We start from the raw sequence: 19872 nt of genomic DNA on the forward strand, positions 1-19872 counted from the left end.
GAGCTGCTCGCATTTATTTTCTATTACCTCAATTATGTTGCACATTATTTCTAAGTCATTTCTTCTTTGTTTTCTTGCAGGCAGAAGAAAAGGCACATTCAGAGGTAAGAACTTTTCTTCATTTTTATAGTTGTGTATTTTTATGATGTTACTTAGAAGTTTACTGTGTATCTGATATGGCTAAAATTCTGAGATGCTGGTAAAAGGACACCTCATGTAGCAGCTGCACTAGAAGCTATTTTCTTAGTGTTATGCTGATACTTCTTGGCTGAGGATCTGGAAAGGTGAAAAGAATCAATGAGGATTGGGCTGCTGAGTGGAGGAGTTGTAATATGTCTGATCTAAGACTTAAATCAACTCTGTACTGGATCTAAGAGACTAAGCAGTTCAAGGTAATGTGCTGCCTTTCAGGAGAAAAATACTTAGAAGGTTCACTTTGAACTTCTATCACTTACATTTTGCTTTATATTAAATTTCTGAAACTGACCACTTCAATGTATTTCAGAGAAACACAGATTGATTTCAGATATAAATCAAATCTGACGTGGAAAACAGCTCACAGTGTATAAGAATGGGTGACAGGAGTGGGTCAGCAGCTGGATACAATTACAGCCTTTCCCAAAATGAAGTACTGGTTGTATTAAAAGGGCACCAAGGATTAGAAACAATAAAATGCAGCACCAAGTGGTGCACTTCCACTTTACCGAGCTGTATGCTTTCAGACTCCTGCATTTATTCTGCTCTTATTTTAACTATTCTGATCATATAAAAAGTCAACCAAAAGTTACCTTAAGAAGGTTGAACAAATAAACATATTCTTATCATATTCTATTTTTCCTGAACTTTTTTAAACTGCTTTCTCTGAAAGTTAAAACAAATGAGCTAAAAAGGTGTGTCATAGCTCAGTAATGTAAAAAACAATTCCTTAATTCATTTGCCTTCATAAAGAAACAACACATGGAACATTTATTTTTCATATTCTCCTACGTGAGGAGTTTTCTGGTATCTAGATGTGCTCTGTGAATGCTCTTGCAGGAGATGCTGAATAGCACTTCTGAGAACTGACTTTGTATACTTGGAGGAATGTGATGAAAGTGTAGCCTAAGCAGGCAGCTCAAATAATTGCTATTGAAAACCAAAAGAAACCTTGGAAGAAAAAAAAAAGGGGGGGGGGGGGGGGGGGCAGACCAGGATAGAGAACAGCTAAAATATGTCTCATTTACTTTGAGACAGTGCAAATGACATAGGCATTTTTGTATCACAGATGTACAGGAATTATTTCACTTTTAAAGTGTATGAAGTATTCCCTGTTGATTTTCACAGGAATCATAAAGTCAAAATACTTAAATAGTCCTTATTAGTAGAGATATTAGTATGAGAATGCCATGTGCTCCCTTTCTTAGGCTGGCTTTAGACATTTTACTTCACTAGTCTGCAGTAATTCCTTTTATGTCTGAGTATGAAAGGGGTTCAAAGTGAAACGCTATACTGTACTTAAGTTTAGTGCAATGCCCGGAGTCCCAGTAAAATCTCAATTAGGGTTAAATTCACTTAAAATGATGTGCTAGTTTCATGCTTCATATCTACCCTGTCTGAAATGCAAATGAATGTTTTTCTTAAGTATTCTATTGTTCATAAAAGGATACAGGATCTTTGAATTTAGTTTATTTTTCTGTCATCATGCACATCTAAATCTATATATATGTATTTTTTTAAGTTGGCCAGAGAGTTTATGGAAAAACAAAACAAAAACAAAACAAACAAACAAAACAGACATAAGTTTTAAAGAAGCTACATGTTTGAATCAAATGTAATTTGGGAACTATTGTGTTAGAAAAATATTACTGTACCCCATGATCTGTGAAGTAAAAATCTGCCTGAGATTGCCATTGAAACCATCTTCATGCCAGGCAGTGGAGGAGTAGCTTTTGCACTTCATCTGCATCTAATGCAGACATTTAACGTATGTTATTGAATAATATGTCTACAGTCAGACAAGGTGAACTTCTTGCAAATTCCTTCATATTTCACAATTTCAGGCCTCAGCCAGTGCTGCTGTTTTTGGTTGCACTAAGAATATGTTTGGAACCCACATGATTTGGTAAAAAAAAAAAAAAAAGAGTGACATTTGCATATGTAAACAAAACAGCTGGAGCAGAATTAGGTCATTACTTTTATTAATTAGTATTTTTTTAAGTTTTGTGATTAAAACATGTGGAACTAAGGTATTGTTTCACATGTTTAGTGATCACATATTAGCAGTACAAAAAACGCAACAAAAAGAAATTCCTGAAATACTAACAACAGCATTTTTTTATCTAGCAAATTCAGAAACTACGGAGAGAGCTGGTTGCATCACAAGAAAAAGTTGCTACACTTACATCTCAACTTTCAGCAAATGTAAGTATTTTTGCTTTTGATGAAAAATATTTTCAGATAGGTTAATTACTCTTATTTAATTCTTATATCAAGATGTAAGCTGGCAGACTTCTCTTTATTTATTTTGGTGTTTTTGAAATTAATTATTTGATTTAATATATACACAATGGAAATAGAAAATAATGTTCTGCAAAGATCAATGGTTGTAATTTTTTTTTTCTTTTGTTATTACCTGTCCTCTAAGGAGGAATTTTAAGTGTGATAATTGGTGTGTGGCAATTTTCACTGTATTCCTTACAAGTAAAAAAAGTGGCAGACTCATGCTTAGTGACAGAAGCACCAACCCTTTTTATCTGGGTCATTTAAAATCCTTTTGAAAGGTATAGAGATGCACTCACTGTGGATCAGAGAGAAATTAAACACTGTGACCGAACAGTAATGGTGAAGTACTCTGTTCCATTATATGTCATCCAAACTATCAAGACTCTAAAGCTTATTACAGATTTTGAGTCACAGTAAAAATTCTGTCAGTTTTGTGGGTATTAAACTGCTACAGCCAGTATGGTACTGCATTTTTTAAGTTGAAAAGCAACTTCTCCCTGACATATGAAATGTTACAAGCACCAAAAATATAGCTGTATCAGTTTCAGTAAAGGTGATGCAGTGTTGTACAAAAAAAATAAAAAAAAATAAAAAATCAGGAAATTCTAACAAATGCTTTATTAAATTTTATTGAAAAAGAGACTACTGGAAAAAAATCTCAGTGTGAATTTTCTTTTATTCAGTGTCTTCAAGATTAATTGACTTGATTTCCACTAAGACGAAATTTCTGTTCTCAGATATGAACATTCAAGGTTTCATTCTGATATTGATGAATGTAGAAAATTATATATAACTTAATAAGACACACTCTGGATAGCAGCAGATTTGTCTATGCCTGTAGAGTAGGAACGGAGGACTAGAGAAGAAGGTATTGGACAGCAAATATAGTCATCTCATTGCAGGAAACTACACATTTTAATAGTAGTATCTAGGACTTTTTCAAGCTCTATCTTAACAAAACAGACTGGAAGAACCTCATTGATGATTTAGAAGCCTAGTTAACAATCTAAAATAAAATAGAGCAATAATTCTTACCTGCTTTGTAAAGCATGTTACAACTTATGGATTAGACCTTGTTAAAATATTAAAGAAGTGCCATTAGTATTTTTTGGTTTATGGTGCTATAAGAATCTGGGACATGTAGCTTTCATAAACTCCACTTGGACAATTGCACCAAGATAAACTGCAGTTTGTGTCACATCTAGTGTGTCCACAGACCTGAATGTTGGTTGACCTTTGAACAGTAAATTACTAGACTTCCTTAAATTCTCAGTTTAATATTTTATCTTTACTTTTCAAAGTTGTCAATGATTGGTATAAACATAAACTTCGTCAAAAACAAAGCGAGAAGTATAAGAATGGGTGCATGACCACACAAATGCATTGATCCTACCTGTAAGAGCAAGGAATAATTTTGTCACTTTGTCACTTTGGATGTGACAATAATTCTGTAGTTCTCTCCCATTCAGTTCCAGTCTTTCCTCAGAATCAAGTTTTTTTTTTAAAAAAAAAGAAAAAAAAAAAGAAAAAAAAAAGAAAGCAAGGAGACACAACCAACAAAAGAACAAACAAAAGGGCATGAATTGAAAATGTTGATAGAATTCATTATAATTACATTTCACAAAGACAAACCCTGAAAAATATAGATTGATGTGAAAAGAAAAACAATATACAAATGTATATAGAATTCACATGCTACAATAACTGTGCTGATATAGAACTCATGAAAACTGGGCTATTTCACCAAGAGTTCCCTGGTGTTCCTTGCAATTGTCATACATTAGTAATATGAGTTATTGAACTTATCAGAAAATAATGCCAGATAGGTAATGTGATCTACAGTTGTGCTTGGTTGCTATGGCTTCAGATGAAGTTACCAGCCAGTTACTGATCAACTGTTGTACAGCGATTTTTAAATGTGATTCAGGATGTAACTATAGTTATCATTCCCAAGGAAAGCAGAGATGCAGTTGCAAGAGAGGATCATTACACATTTCAAGAAAGCAGGCCCCTGATGTCTTGGGCAACCTGTAGAGCATCTTTCTTCATAATGTAGATGTACTGAGTATTTAGCTCTATAAATACTGACATTATTTTCAAGCAATTATTTCAGTCTGTGCAGCACTGTGTTCATGCTGGGGGAAAATAATTTCTAGTTGTGTGAAAGCTGCTTGATCCCTTTGGACTGCCAACATGAAAGTGAAGAAGAGCTATCTTAGCTCTTTCTGCTGTGGTCAGGTTGCTGCAAAGGACATTTGTATGTCTGGAGCATTATGGATTTCCAGTCTTTTCTGAGTTCTGAGAATAAATCAGTGAAGCAAACAATGCTGGAATCCTGCAGTATTCGTAAATTAAAAAAAAAAAAAAAAAAAAAAAAGATTTGCAGCTGGGTTATTCATTTGGTAATTTATAGCCAGCATGTATATCCTGGGTGTGGGGTTCTTTCTCTTGTATATTTTAGAACTAAAACATCGATCACATTGATAATCTTTGCCAGGCTAGGCAATTCTTCACTTGCCCATCCTGAGAACAAACTAAAGCCAATGCTGAACAATCAGAAGAGCCTAGCCAACGTCTTGTGTAGTCACTAGAAAACCTCTTGCTCTCCACAGGGTACTTTTCTTTTTTTTCTCTTTCTACCGAGAACACATGGCTGCAGCAGCTCTGCCATGCGGTGGGGAGCATGGGGAAGAGGGCTGTGGAGGTCCTGTGCTCAGGTGCCTCTACTAGGGCTGGTCTGGGAGCCCCTGTGCTGGTGGTAACTCAGGGCTCTTGGTACCATACCTCATTCCACTGTGTGGGCAGAAAACAGATTGCACTTCTCTCCTTCCTTTAGTTCTGAACAGAAAGCACCAGCAGATTCTTTGTTGCTGTTGTTTTGAAGCTGAAAGATGATGTTTAGAAGTCAGATGTTTAGGGTATGTCCTTCTTCAGCAATGCTGTAGCTTTTAATACAGCAACAAGTGCAACAGGGTAAGAGGATGTTCCCCTGTGCAGCTGAGCCACTAAGGCCATTGTTCAGTTGATTTTGCCCACTTATGTCCAGTCTCCCTGGTAATACTTAGAAGTATTGCCTATGTCTCTGGCTAGTATTCCTTTGTGTGGAGTAACGACTGTGGTTTCTAATAACAATACCATTTCAGAGAAACTTAGTCAAGCTAGAAACATGGATACATTTTGGATTTTGTTGTGGTTATTTTTCCAAACTAATTCTGCTGTACATGTAGGAAATAAGATGGGCTCCATCTGTTGTATTGGGTGGGAATGTGGTCCAATGGACTCTGGACTTCCCAACATGTAAGAGGATTACAGCCCATAGCTTTTCTACCAATATAAATTAAAAGGTAAAACTTTCAACAGGACACTTAGAAAAACTGTATGCATGTGCATCTATTTTTACCTATCCAGAAGTACCACATTTGTAAACCTGAATGTGCTTGTGTGTATATATATACATGCATGCATGCCATATGTTGTGTACAAGTTAACTTAGTGCTGTTCTTTTGAATGTGTCATCCACCTTCTAATCCATATCCATGGAGACAGTCCTTAAATTCTGAACCTATAAGCAACTCTAAATCTGATCCTGTTAGCACGTGGGGTTTTTAAACAGTAGTGGAGAAATCTCTCCTTCTTCCAAAACCACAGCATGTGGAATTCCCTCAAAATTAAACTCAGGAACATGAACCTTCAAGGCTTCAATTTGTCCATGCATGAACAAGGGATTTAAGAACCTTCACAATGAAAACATTCTTTAAAGAAAAGTAAGTATTGCTAGTTATCATATGTAAATATTTTGGGGATGTAGTCATGAGATACATCCTTTACAAAAGCAAAAATGTAAAAGCTTTAACCAATAAGCCTAGTTCTGAGTTCTTTCCCTGTTATTTCTGGTACAGAAGATGTAAAGCATTATAAAGAACACTTTCATGTAAGTCCAAAGGATCAAAGGAGACTATATAAATTTGATAGTACTAATTCTGTCAGTCCTTTGAGCACTTCGTGTAAGTAAATCCAATGAAGTGTCAATAAAACATCATGAATAAAATCCAGCTTGAAAACAGAGTGTATATATAACCTTTTAATTGTGATATGCCCTATGAAATTCTGTCTAATTACAAAATTGATATTTCAAAGCAAGTGATTATATACTTTTCATAAAAATTATGAAAGTAATTAACAAATATCTGATATAATATGACAAACATGAAAAACCCAGGTGGGCTTTTAATTTTCATGAGCTCGTTCTGTCTTAGCAATTTTGTCTATAAAATAGATCCGGTTTACTAGCATATCATTTATCTCCTAATCTAACAGGCATATTTCATGAACTCCTGGCTTTTGAAAGAGAAATAGTTCTAATTAAAAAAAAATAAAAATTCTCAGAGAAGAAATCGAAAACATGTCTTACTCTCTCAGCTCTCTCAATGGATAATACTGTTACGATCTTCATTTTGAGATGTTTGTGTTTCAGTAGGCTAAAACCTGAACGAACAGTAATTCTTCTGGAAAAAAAAATTACTTGCTTTCTGTCTTTTATATAGCTACATCCATCTCTGGCAGAGAGCAAGGTATCTTCTGCAGTGTCTTTGCTGAACAAAAAGTTACTCAATCATTTCTGATGCCTTTGATATTAATGCAATCATCTCAGCCTTAGTCCCAAACTCCCCCAGATTTGTGTACTTTCACTGTCTGAAAATAGGCAACATTTTTTTTCTCACTGCGGTCTGGAGAAAGAAACTATTATTATTATTATTATTATTATTATTATTATTATTATTATTATTATTATTATTATTATTATTATTAATAATAATAATAATAATAATAATAATAGCAGCAAGAAGTTTCGTTACCTCAGAGTTCATCTGCTTGAATTTGTTATTACCATTTCCCTTTTTAAAACTAAACGAAAGTATTGTATGCAATTAAAAATAAAAGTAAAAATAAAAATAAAAGTAAAAATAAAAATAAAAATAAAAATAAAAATAAAAATAAAAATAAAAATAAAAATAAAAATAAAAATAAATAAAAATAAAAATAATAATGAGCATCTATTTCATCTCAGTATCACACTATTTGTGTTTTTCCTTGCTTTGCCATAAAAGACATTTTGTAGTACAAGTGTCATTAAAAGACCATCAGAATGAAATATGAACTTTTTGGTCGAGCCTTCCCTCGATGTATTATTTTATATTATTTTATATCAAAATCTGACAAATGGAATTTATAGCATTTCTTAAGCATTTGGAAACCTCTGCTGAGACTTTTCTTACTTGGATACATTAATTATTCAGGCGTTGTTGGCTGGACTCAAGTACTATGCTTGATTTCAGCAGTTTATTTCATTTGATTAACCCCAAAGTGTTTTCCCTGCATATGATTAAATCCATGAAGGTCCCAGCTGTTGTTTGGATGCTTAATTTACTTTTTTTTTTTTTTTTTTGAGATTCTGGCTTTTTCCCTGGTGCCTGTTTTGATGTTGCTGAAGGGCAAATCTCAATACTAATTAAGAAAGGGCTGTTTTCAGTGCTGAAAATGTCCAACCAGCAGACTTCCAACGTGACTGACAAGGGCTCAAATTCCAGTGAGCAGCCTGAACCCAGCCTGTGTGGAGGGCCTTTGATCAGTGCTTTGTACTATATGAAGCTGAAGGGTGCATGCTTGTGAATTGTAGTAGACCCAGGATGCCACTGGAAAGCAGAGAGAGTTTGCTGGCTAATGCTCTTGTTTGGCCAGCCCTGAACCACTATCCTGCAGCCAAACAAGAAGATAATAGCAGCCGGCGAACAGAAAAGGTCAGCAGATGTACAGCCACTTCTTGCAGTCAGCCAGACCCCTCCTGGCCTCTGACACCTTCTTTCCTTCAGCTGTGTCAGGTGGGAGGACATTTATTTATTTATCTTTGTTTTATAGACCTGGATGCAGCAAGTGAAATGGCAAAGTGCATCAGTAAAGAGTCTTCAGATATGTCAGTAGAACGTTCAAGACAGGCTGTAAATCTAAGAATTGAGGCATTTGAGATTTGGGAAATGTTCTAAATCAAATCTGTCATCTTCACACTGAAGTCATTCCTTGAGATTTATTTATTCAACTGTTTCCAATGGGAATTTCATAAGTTAATAGAAGTCAAAATTAATTCACATATGATGGACCTGGAGATTAAGAGCTGCATATCCTCTATTTGTCTGAGATGTATACAGTATTAAAGACAGATACATTTTGCTGCAGACATACTTCCAATAGTGCCTAGTTACATAACTAACCCTAGTATATCTCCTAGTACAAATGCTACATTCAGTTATGAAGATGTAAGTTTACCTTTAGCAATGGGTATTATTAAAAGGACATTTAGTCTGAATGCTATATTATATGGTATTCAAATTACGTATTCCATTAATGCAACTGCCGTATCTAACATAGACTTCTGAGGTGTGAGAAATTGACTGTAATTTATGAAAAACAAACAAACAAACAAAACTTCTAAATATTTTTTGCTAGAATGAAAGAATGGATGTTTTTGATAAAGTTAACAATGCTCAGATTCAGAGGATTACCAATTCAATCAAAAAAATACCAATTTAATAAAAGTAAAATAAGCAAACAATTTGAATATTTAATTTCTCATTTCCATTTTTAAAGTTAAAGTTACTTCTTTCTATTTGTTTCAATTGCTTTCATTTCTGAGTTACTTTGCATTTCACTGTTTATATGCAAAATAACTGGGCATATATACGTATCCACCTTTTATAATATCCACAGTCATATATAAATATACAGTGTGTGTTTTTTGTTTATGTTTGGTATGGTTTTTGCTGTTTTTTGTTTATTTTTTCAAATGAACATTTATTATTTTTTTACATAGTATGTCTTTTGGAACAAATATGCATAAAAATTCAACAAATAGGGGTTCTCTAGACTGCTGAATAAATAAATATTTGCTGCTATGGGGAAAAGTAGCACAGCTTATTGCGCTGAATGTGAAAATAATACCTTGTATATATTATATTATAAAATAATACCATAGAACCATATTATTTTGTAATAAACATTTAAAGTGATGAACAAAGTAATTGAACTTTTTTTCTTGAGTAGTTTTCAGTCAGTGGGCCTTTTAATTATGCTTCTTTATTACTATCAAATGAAGACCTAAAAGTCTTTATATCAAACAACTAAGGAAAGATCTATTATCATCTTGATCCAATTACATTTAGGATGCAACACTCATGGTGTGCTTCTCCAAGATAATATAGTCAAGGTTATATATTCACTGGCTGAATTTTACTAAGAATTCATAAGTCTAACATGGCTATCTTTCTCTAAAGACTATCAGACAATAACTTGATAGTTTCAGTGACCTTTGCTGACATTTTCAATGATGCTTTTTATTTCTTATTTTTTCTTATAAGTTCCTTGTGGATTATGCATGTACAGCATAAGCTAAAGCTATAGAGCAGGAAATTACTTAGCACAAATATCCATAGTTATGTACCAAAGAACTGTAGTTGTCACAATATAATTGTGAGAAATCAGAAAAAGCAATGCATAATTAAGCAAATGATTCTTCTTTTCAAGCCATCAGTACCCATTGTTGGTAAAGCCATCCACTGAGACACAGATTTTTTTTATGAGTCAGTGAAGAGAGCTCCATTAGTTAGTTTCCTGATAAACACATGTTAAAAAGGGAACATTTGGCTGTAGTTCTGTGATAGTACATCTACCGTGTCTCTGACTGGGCTCTGGGACATTGATCATCAACTTCAGAATTAAAACACCATGAATTAGTCTGGATCTTTTTTAATATTCAACTGATTTTTCAAGTAAAAAGTAAGTTTAAAAGCTAGTGACTTTTATCTTCTCAGAGTAAGAGCTGAAGGCCATGGTTTTCAAGCTAGCTAGAATAACTGATATTGACTGACAGATTTCATACTTGTATTTGACACATATGCCAAGCACATTTTGTTAAAATTATAACTTTAAGTATACAGCCAAAACTATGTATGTTAAAACAGGAATTTAAATAATTACAAGGTAATTCCTAGGAAATTGCGTATTTATCTAGTCTCATGTTTATTTTTTTAAGGTAGTCCCTAGGGTGCGTATCCTTTAACGAAAGAGTTATCCCTAAGGCATACCTACAGAAAGCAGGTGGTTTGACCAGCCTACCCTTAAGTAAATAAATGCATTATTTGTCAATAATATCCTTTACATGATGTAAACTCCTTGTAATAAGGAGTAAGATATTGAAATCTTTATTGCACTCAAAAATAATTTTCAAAACACAAAACCCACATACCAGCATAACATCTCTGAACTGGAGGTGTAGAAATGAGACACTGTTGTATATATGGTAATCATTTTTTATTTGAGGAATGGATATACAGAGCAAGGTGGAAAAGATGTTAGAATTCTCAAGATTGTCTTTTATATTTGCATGTATATGTATAAATGTATTTATATTTTATATACGTTTTATGTTATTTTTCTACACACATACATACATATGTATAATCAATATAAGACAAACAGACCAAGCAATGACCTTTTATAAAAAGAACTGTGATGTTTTTTGTTTTAATTCTCAGGATTACTTTAGAGTGTCTTATTTGGGAACTGAAAACTTATATTTTAAGATAGAGTACCTGAATTCCTCTATTGAAGTGTTCAGTAATTGAAAATAATCACTCCTGGGCTTCTGTTTGGGAGCAGTCTTCTTCTGGTCGATATATCAGTAAACTCCAAACAGGACTTTAAATCCATAATTCATTTCCAGGCTAAGCTAGGCTCCTTGGGGGCTAAAGAAGCCTGAGGAGCACTGGCCTCACTTGGCTGCTTCACATCTGTTCAGTCTGAGTTTAAAATTAATACAAAAGCATTGGAGAAGATGCGCTTGGAGGGGAGAGAATATTAAAAAAAAAAAAAATAGATCTTTGAGAAAGCCCAGAGTGAAGTGCTGGATTTCACAAAGGCCGAGTATTGTTTGTCCAGTCAAAATGTATAAAGCCTCCTGTATAAAACCTGAAAGTTTCACAGTGCATTGAAGACCCAATCTAACAACGAATGTTGTCTTCTGTTACTTTCACAGGCTCATCTAGTAGCAGCTTTTGAAAAAAGCTTGGGAAATATGACCGGCCGGTTGCAAAGTCTAACAATGACAGCTGAACAAAAGGTACGTTTACCAAAGCAGATGGAAAGCAGTCAGCAGATTATATTAGAGTTTTGTTTAAAAATCACTGAAAGGAAACAGGGACAGCTGTGACAATAAGACAGACAGATCTTTCTTTCATGGCCATTACTATCAAATCTTCATAAAGCTCCAGCAGAATTAAACTCTGCAGCATCAGGTTTTCCCAGACAATATCATAGAATTGTTCGAAGATAAAATCTTTGCTTAAGATTTTAATTAAACATATGCGACTCTAGGTTTAATCCATATTGAAAGATCCTGTAACAAAGACATATCATAACCTACTGGACTACTTCATTCCAGCCTGACAACATTGTCAGAATAACACCAGTAAAACAGTACAGGAAGGGAAGGATTGTACTTAAAGTAGACAAAAATGCCTCCATTCAGTGTAAATGTAGGTTGGGTATCCTATTTGCTTAGAAACAGTTTTGGTTTTCACTGTGCTGTTGTGAACATTGGGGAAAAAATCTAAACCTGATAGCTAGTAAATTTAACGTGAGGCTTTGTACCCTGCTGAGGATTAAGAGGGTGCTTAGCACCTACCAGGATTGAACTACTGTAACTGTTTTATGCCCTTAGTAATTTTGAGCAGTATCCTGTAAACAAAAAGGCCTCATTGAGACAAGCAATGGAAGAAACTGTATATCTGTGAGCTATTTCACCACTAGAGTCAGTGTAGCTGTGTATAAAAATAAAATTTCACAGTGTAGTTGATCATCAACAGGTGAAAAATGGCAAGACTAACTGTGAAATGGATAGAAAATATTTTTATTGCTTGTGTTTTTTTGCTGTTTGTCGTTGTTGTTGTTTTACATCTCAAGCAAAATAAATGAAGAGGAATTTAAAAAAAAAAAGACTTTTGACTTTTTACAAAATATAATTTCCCTCAGAAGATTTTCTTTCCAAAAGAGATTAAAAAGTGACATTGAAATAAATCATCTCATAAGCAAGCTTGTTCCCCAAAAGACTTGGAACATGTCCCTTCCATTCTCTTCTCTACTGTTGAGGTTAAATTCCTTTAATCTTCATTATATAAACAAGGGTTGAAGGAGAGTTTTAATGATTCAGTAAAAGAAAAGCTATTTTTAAATTAAATTGATGTTGTATTCTGGTACAGAACTCCCTACACTGGAGTAGTTTTTCTTTAAACTGCAAGACAGTCATTGTTAAACAGTTGTGGGTTTCTTTTGTTTTTTTTTTTTTTGTTTTTAATTGAATTATTAGTTAATGTTACTATTATTATTTATTTTTTTTGAAGTAGACACACACAAATTCAGATTGGGATTCAGACATTAAACAGTAGCCTTGCATACTGCAGGATGCAAGTCAAATGGTTATATTGTCTTTTGGTACTTTTTTTTCTCTCTCTCTTAACTTTATAATGAATATTAAATTGGGACCCCTTTTAAAGTAACCTTTATTTAAAAAAAAAAAAAAAAGAAAAAGTTGGTTTCCATACAAATATCATGATAACTTCGCATAGAATAAATACAGAAGTAAATATGAGTTGAGTTTAATATCTTCATAGAAATTCAATGTAGATTGAAGTAGAATTTCAAGTAGAATTCATCTTCAATGAATTCTACTTGAAGTTAGTGTTGCCCTTATATTCATCCAAGCATTCCCATGAACTTCATTTGGACCACTCTTATCTCTTTAGCTTAGACAAACATTGTTCTTGTGCCATATATTTCAAGCTCTCATTGTTCTTCCCACAGGAATCTGAGCTTATAGAGCTACGGGAAACCATTGAAATGCTGAAAGCCCAGAATTCTGCTGCACAAGCTGCTATTCAAGGAGCCTTGAATGGTCCTGATCATACCCACAAAGGTATGCTTTTGTCACTATTAAAATAAGTGCAGAGTTTCTCCCTAGGAAAAAAAGGCTAAGTCACTACTTTTCTGTTGTTTTGATGACTCTGTTGCAAGGGCAAGTACATTCTGGAGTGAATGGTAGGCATTCTTGTGGGTTTCCACAACTGGAAACCTTGCATGTGCTTCCTACTTGCCGCCGAGTTCCTGGAGCTTTGCCTTCTCAAAACTGGGTGGCCAGGAATGAATTGTTGGGTGTCAAGAGTCAACCCTGTCACTGTAGTTAGGTATTGAAGTACTCCCAAGTCACTAATGAAGTCTTACATCAAAACATAGTTATACCTTAGAAATCCAGTGTAAGATGTAGCTCTGAAAGTTGTAATCATTAAGAGACAGACTAATTACAGTTTATTCACTTCACAAAGTGCCAAATCAGTACAGGAAGCAGACATTTAAAATTCCAGATTCTGAATTAATTTTTCATTGCAGTTTAGCAAATGTTATATTATAAATATATATTTCAAAGTGTCTGTTGATAAGCAATAGCAAAGGAATTACTTGAAGAAAAAAAGAAATAACAGCCTTAATTTCTGAAAGTGCCATTGATCTTTCTTTAAAGAGGTCATTATTTAAATTAGATGCTCACCCTGAGGTCATTTCACTGCATGACTTAAGTATAGCAAAGCTAACTTCTAGGAAGTAGAAAATAGCCTAAAAAGTAATTTTCCTTGGAATATAGTGGATATGTTTTGCAAGAATACTTGCCAGTGATTAACTTATAGTTATTAGAGACTTAAGAAATTGCTGCACCAATCTTTTTAAATATTCTCCGCTTCTTATTTTGTTTCATGTGTTTTTAACGAACTCTTGCCTGCTTATTTCCATCATGGTATATTAGAAAGTAGCATCTGAATGCTGATAAACCCTGCTACAAGTCACATAGTGCCTATACTCCTCAGGGAAAACAAACAAACTGTAGTACATATGATGGTTATAACTCAACTAATCCATCTGTAACAGAAGCTACTTTGCTCCGAGGTTATGCCTGCATAGATTGCTGTGTGGGATCACTGCTTTCTTGCCTTCCAGTCCAGAGGAGCACATAAGAGTTTTGTATAGATTCCCATTGACTCTGATGTGGTTTCTCATGGGCTGCAATATCTTGGATCCAAGCCACAATAAGAATCAATGCCATTTATATGCATTTAGACTCCATTTGAAGAGTGGGATGCAGTATAAATATAAAAAACGATTATTATATTCAAGCAGAGGCTGTGTCACCTAGCCAGATAGCTTTCAATGTATGTTGTTTTCTTTAGATTTACGTATAAGACGGCAACATTCTTCAGAAAGTGTTTCCAGCATCAACAGTGCGACGAGCCACTCAAGCATTGGCAGTGGTAATGATGCTGACTCCAAGAAGAAGAAAAAGAAAAACTGGGTAAGTGCTCAGCAGGTTTTAACCTATCTTTTAGCTATTATGTCATTTCCTAGTGCCTGAGTAGCATAATGGCCCATTTCATCTACAATATTTGTGTGGGGCCAGACAGATGCAAAGCAATTCACTTGTACCCATACTGTGACACTATCAGCAAACTAAAAATTGTTGAATACCAGTGGGGAATTCTTTGCATAAATCAGGATAATTTAAAATAAAAATAAAAACTGCAAATGGCCTTAAAATAGCTGTTATGACCCAAAATACCTCTGGGCCACATTGAAAACCTGTTTAATTTTAATTCAGCAGTAGTGATTCAAAAGCTTGAGTCAAATACTTTACCCAGCTTTGAAGGGAGTTGAAATCTGTTATGAATTCTCATGTAAAATTAGTACAGCGTTTAAAGAAAGGAAGATGGTTCTCAAATGGAACACACAAATACCACATAGTTCCAAGGGTTTAATCAAATACTTACATTAAATAAAGACGAAAATATGTGGTTTTTTTGTTTGTTTGTTTGTTTGTTTTTATATTACCTGCATAAACACTTGTTTTAAAATACTTATCAGCCTTCATTCCCTTGATTTGTAATTCCACACTCTTTCATGTTTCTGCAAGGTGAACTCTAGAGGAAGTGAGGTGAATATATACCATGGAAAATTTGGCATGCATCTATAAAGAACCCTATCTTGGCATGATTGCTATTTATTTTGGCAGTAGGCTTTTACACCTTCTTAAAACAGATTATCTTGTATGTCTTCTCAGTTTGCCTCTATTCATTTTAATCTCAAAGTTTAGACTATAGAAAGGGGGAGTGTAGCCAAAATCCATTTCTTTCTTGTTAGATATCATGATCTGGAAAATACTTAATGTTTCTCTGATCAATGGTCACACTCCCCACTCTCCAATTATATCATGAACATAACATGTTTGAGTACCTCATTTTTATAGAGGTTTGTCATTGAGTTCTATTCAATTTTAAATCAGAACACCTTTCTGAAAATAAATAAATTAAACAACACATTTTTCCTAAAGATGACCAACTTATGTATTTAGACAAATGTATCAAAGAATGGGCTAGTTAAAACTCACTGCAAACAAAACTGATGTCATCTTGGCTCCTGAAATAAATGGCTCTTTGGCTATTCTGTCCCTTTTCAATACTGGTAAGAGCTTCTAGAGAGAAAAGGCAATGCTTTCACATTCAAAGATCTTACTACTCTAAAGGAAACTGCAGTGAAGAGTAGATACCTTTCAGCTAACATTCTTCTCAGTAGTACAGCAAAGCAAGCCTCATGTCCCAGCTTAAGTCCTTTTGCTTGTGATCCAAAACATAGCATTGAAATAGTTTGATCAATCAAATTTTTATCTGGAAAGCTAATTGGCAAACCCAGTAAATTGGACTTGTCTTTTCATTTCAGCATTTAGAAGGAGCAGGTTCTGCCTGCTCTAGATGTGAAGTGGTTATTTAAAGCCAGCCCTGGAAGGGAATGCCATGGGAATGGGATTCCACTGGGGCTTAATGGCTTTAAATGAGCACCCCTCTGCCATAGCTGCACCACTCAGTCCTGCACCTTTTCCATAGACTTATGTTTGCGCTGCGCTGGATTAATAAATGAAAAAAAAAAAAAACAAAAAAAAAACACTGTATCATATTTTTAGAGATACTGTGTTGCATATGTTAATGCCTTGCTTCTGTATACTGACCTCAGGCAGTGGCTAGGATGGCATCTGCAAACTAACTCTTCGAAACATTATCTGCATGCAAATTGCCGAAACGAGGAAAATTATCTTGCTCTATGTTTGTTTTCCAGCTAAGAAGCTCTTTCAAACAGGCCTTTGGAAAGAAGAAGTCCACCAAGCCTCCTTCCTCACATTCTGACATAGAAGAGCTGACAGATTCCTCTCTTCCTTCATCACCCAAATTGCCCCACAGCTCAGGAGAGTGTGGGGCAACATCAATGAAACCATCACAGTCAGCATCTGCGTAAGTTTCTCTCTCTTAGCAAATGTTTCTTCCCAAATGGGATGGACTGTAAGACAGGCCTCCTCAAACGTGTTGCAAATCAGAAACCATTGTCAACAGCTGTGATCTTTTACTCCCTTGCTTCATTCATTTGCTAGGTTTCTTGCGATTTTCACTCCATTTAGACACTGGCAGCGTTTTCTTATCATTTTCCTTTCTTTCACAGCCTTTATCGAAAATTATCTAGCAGTACAAATTTCTGTACAAATGAATATCCAAAAGCTCATGTTGTACTCTTCCTGCACCATTAACAACTTGATCATATGCATTTAGTAAAAGCCAAATACTAAAGTTGCCTTTCTCCATGACATGATAAAAAATGTTATTTTATTTTCCTGCTAGCTTTGGATTTTCACAAAATGTTCATCCTTTCGTTATTTATTTCTCTACTTCATAACTTCTTTTTATTTAAATCTTTTTCTTCTTCTTTTAGAGTTTGGATTTCTTTGCAGGATGTTATTTTATTTTTTATTTTTATTCAAATCAACATTATTGTGTCAAGGCTGAGAACAAGTCATCAATCAAAAGCTGTCTCGTTTTGTCTTTATGAAATCATCTTTTTTGTTGTTGTTTTTGTTTTTTTTTGTTTGCTTGTAGTTTGTGGATTTTTTTTCTTTCTAATACATACTTATAGATTTCTCAGTCCTCATTCATATTCTTCCACTTTTTTTTTTTTTAAATTTTTATGAACTCATAACTTTTTCCAGTGTTGGGAAATCTGACTCTTTGAATGCACTCTCAAATGCATGTTACTGGTGCCAGCCTTCCTTTTCTTGTCCTGACTGAGAATAATCAGAGCATGAGTATTCTTCCTTAAAGTACTCAGGGGATTCTATTGTAGTGACTAATTTCTGAGGTTTCAAGCAGAATTTCCCTGTGTTAGGTAGGTGCCTTTAATGATCAGTTTTTGATAGACCTTAAGGATTTTTATTACTAGGTTTAGGAATTTGACAGCAAATATTCCTACAAAAGGAACTGCTCCACAGTAAAAGTTTTTCTTTCCACACATTCCGTGCAACCTGCTAGGGAGTATCTCATCTAGCTGTCTAGTTTTATTGTGTCTTTTATAAGAAACTTTTATGATTTCAAGTATATGTATGTTTTGGGGGGAGGATTTCTACATGTTTGGTACCCTCAAATCTGATTTGTTATCAATTTTAAAATCACTAGTAAAAGCCTAAATAGAAAGTGCCTGAAGTTAAACAGAGCACTGTTCGTCAACAACATTGTCTAATAATGATTCACAGAACTGCTTTCATAACCTGAAACTGTTTTCTTTCTTCCAACCCTGCTTTCTTCTCTGTCTCTTGGATTTGCTCTCTAGGTGTGCAGATCCCTTGCATTTATCAAGGGCAATACTACATGACTAGTCTTTTATCCCAAGCTCTTCCCATTGTTGTCTCTGAGCCTGGACTTCCTAATCTCCACACAGTTCATAGACTTACAGTTCTTCCTCTGTAACATTTCTGAACACAAAATTTTCTGATCTTATTATACCACCCCTTTTTTTTTTATTGCGACCTTTCTACATAGTAAAACATAGGTTCCTTCTCTTTCGTGGGGAGATCACATAAGTTGTATTTATTTAGATTAATTTCTTTGTATGTTATACTGATAACATTACTTTCTTTGAAAGACTGTTTTCTGTTGCATCATTTAAAATTCTGTTTATTTCAAGAGTTGTAATCGACAGCAACCTCTGCTTAAAGATCATGGCTTAGCTCCCTTTACCCAAAATAACCTAATTATTTCTGAATCCCAAGACTGTCACAAGGTAGAAAAAATAAAATGATTTATTTCGTACTAATCTGAATCATTGTCTGAAGTCAGATCAGGATTCTGAGCTTCTTTCTGTGACTGCTCAGGAATGCAACCTTATCTTTTTGGTTTTCTTCCTTTTGATGAAATCTGAACTTCCTGTTGAATTTTACAGTAGCAGGAGCTGAGTGTTGACAAGCTCCAGAGTTTGCAATAGAAAATTTTATTCATACTTTCTGCTTCCATTCTGCTTGTGTTAGCAGTCTACTCATCATCTTCCTGCTTCTTCCAGAACCAGAGCCAGGCTTTCTGCTTCGTCTTCTTTCATGTAGACTGTGAAATTCTGTGAAATTCTATGAAGCTGGCTTGTCAAGTTATATTTTCATTCATTTTTACCCCCAAAATGCAGTGGGGGAAAAAAATTGCCAACAAATAGATACATGACTTCCCAGATGTCCAAGTTGCTATATGAGCTAAAATATGCCTGTAAAGAAATTTTCATTTCTTACTTTGTTAGTGTAGTTTTGGGCACTTCAAACCACGAATTGTACCATAATACTTGGAAAATAAAATCCTAGTAAATGCCTTTATTCATTTTTACTCACATTTAAAATAGTTGTACACGTTTTGAATAATATTATTTTTCTTCTTCAATTTGCCATATTTTCATTTGTCATGAACTCCACAGCTCCCCCTTGCTTACAGTTTCTTTATATATTTTTTCTTGCCCTGAGTCTCATATTCTAAAACATTACCTTTGCATCTGTCCAATACGTGTGTATGCAGGTCCTCTCTAGGCTGGCCACCAAAGAAAAGGCATAACGGCCATGTGATCTACAAGCATAGATCCCGGTAAAATTGAGTGTGGGGCATGGAGTTGTATACTCAACTGCTGACCTGAAGAGTGCTGCATCTTCTTTCCCAAAATACATTTGCATGCATTCTGGCAATTAAATTTGAGCTCTGTTTCTTGTTTGTATATTAGTAGTAATAATCACAATAATAATACTTATTGTTATAAAATGTTTTTTATATTTAAATTGTTCTGCAAATATTAACTATTTACAGTGGCAGTAATAAAGAACATGTAACATTTTGAATTGGATGAAAATATTGCATAGTATAACAATTTATTCAAAATTCAGTGTTTTATTTTCTACTGGTTCTG

General features: G+C 34.4%; 1 protein-coding gene across 18 annotated transcripts in view; it reads left to right on the forward strand.

Moving 5' to 3' along the window:
- The window catches only part of NAV3 (neuron navigator 3), a 275094-nt gene that overhangs the window by 230283 nt on the left and 24939 nt on the right, over nucleotides 1-19872 (forward strand). For 9 of the 18 annotated variants that reach the window (XM_038172953.2, XM_038172943.2, XM_072035141.1 and 6 more), the window contains 8 exons: nucleotides 81-104; nucleotides 2323-2400; nucleotides 11567-11650; nucleotides 13390-13501; nucleotides 14802-14923; nucleotides 15539-15559; nucleotides 16735-16907; nucleotides 19491-19556. In XM_038172953.2, coding sequence (XP_038028881.2) covers nucleotides 81-104; nucleotides 2323-2400; nucleotides 11567-11650; nucleotides 13390-13501; nucleotides 14802-14923; nucleotides 15539-15559; nucleotides 16735-16907; nucleotides 19491-19556 — 680 coding nt within the window. The remainder of the gene's footprint in view (nucleotides 1-80; nucleotides 105-2322; nucleotides 2401-11566; nucleotides 11651-13389; nucleotides 13502-14801; nucleotides 14924-15538; nucleotides 15560-16734; nucleotides 16908-19490; nucleotides 19557-19872) is intronic. The other 9 variants (XM_038172949.2, XM_072035182.1, XM_072035185.1 and 6 more) reach the window with 2 other exon arrangements.

This window comes from Anas platyrhynchos, chromosome 1 (genome assembly GCF_047663525.1).
Source record: "Anas platyrhynchos isolate ZD024472 breed Pekin duck chromosome 1, IASCAAS_PekinDuck_T2T, whole genome shotgun sequence".
NCBI classification, from domain to species: Eukaryota; Metazoa; Chordata; class Aves; order Anseriformes; family Anatidae; genus Anas; species Anas platyrhynchos.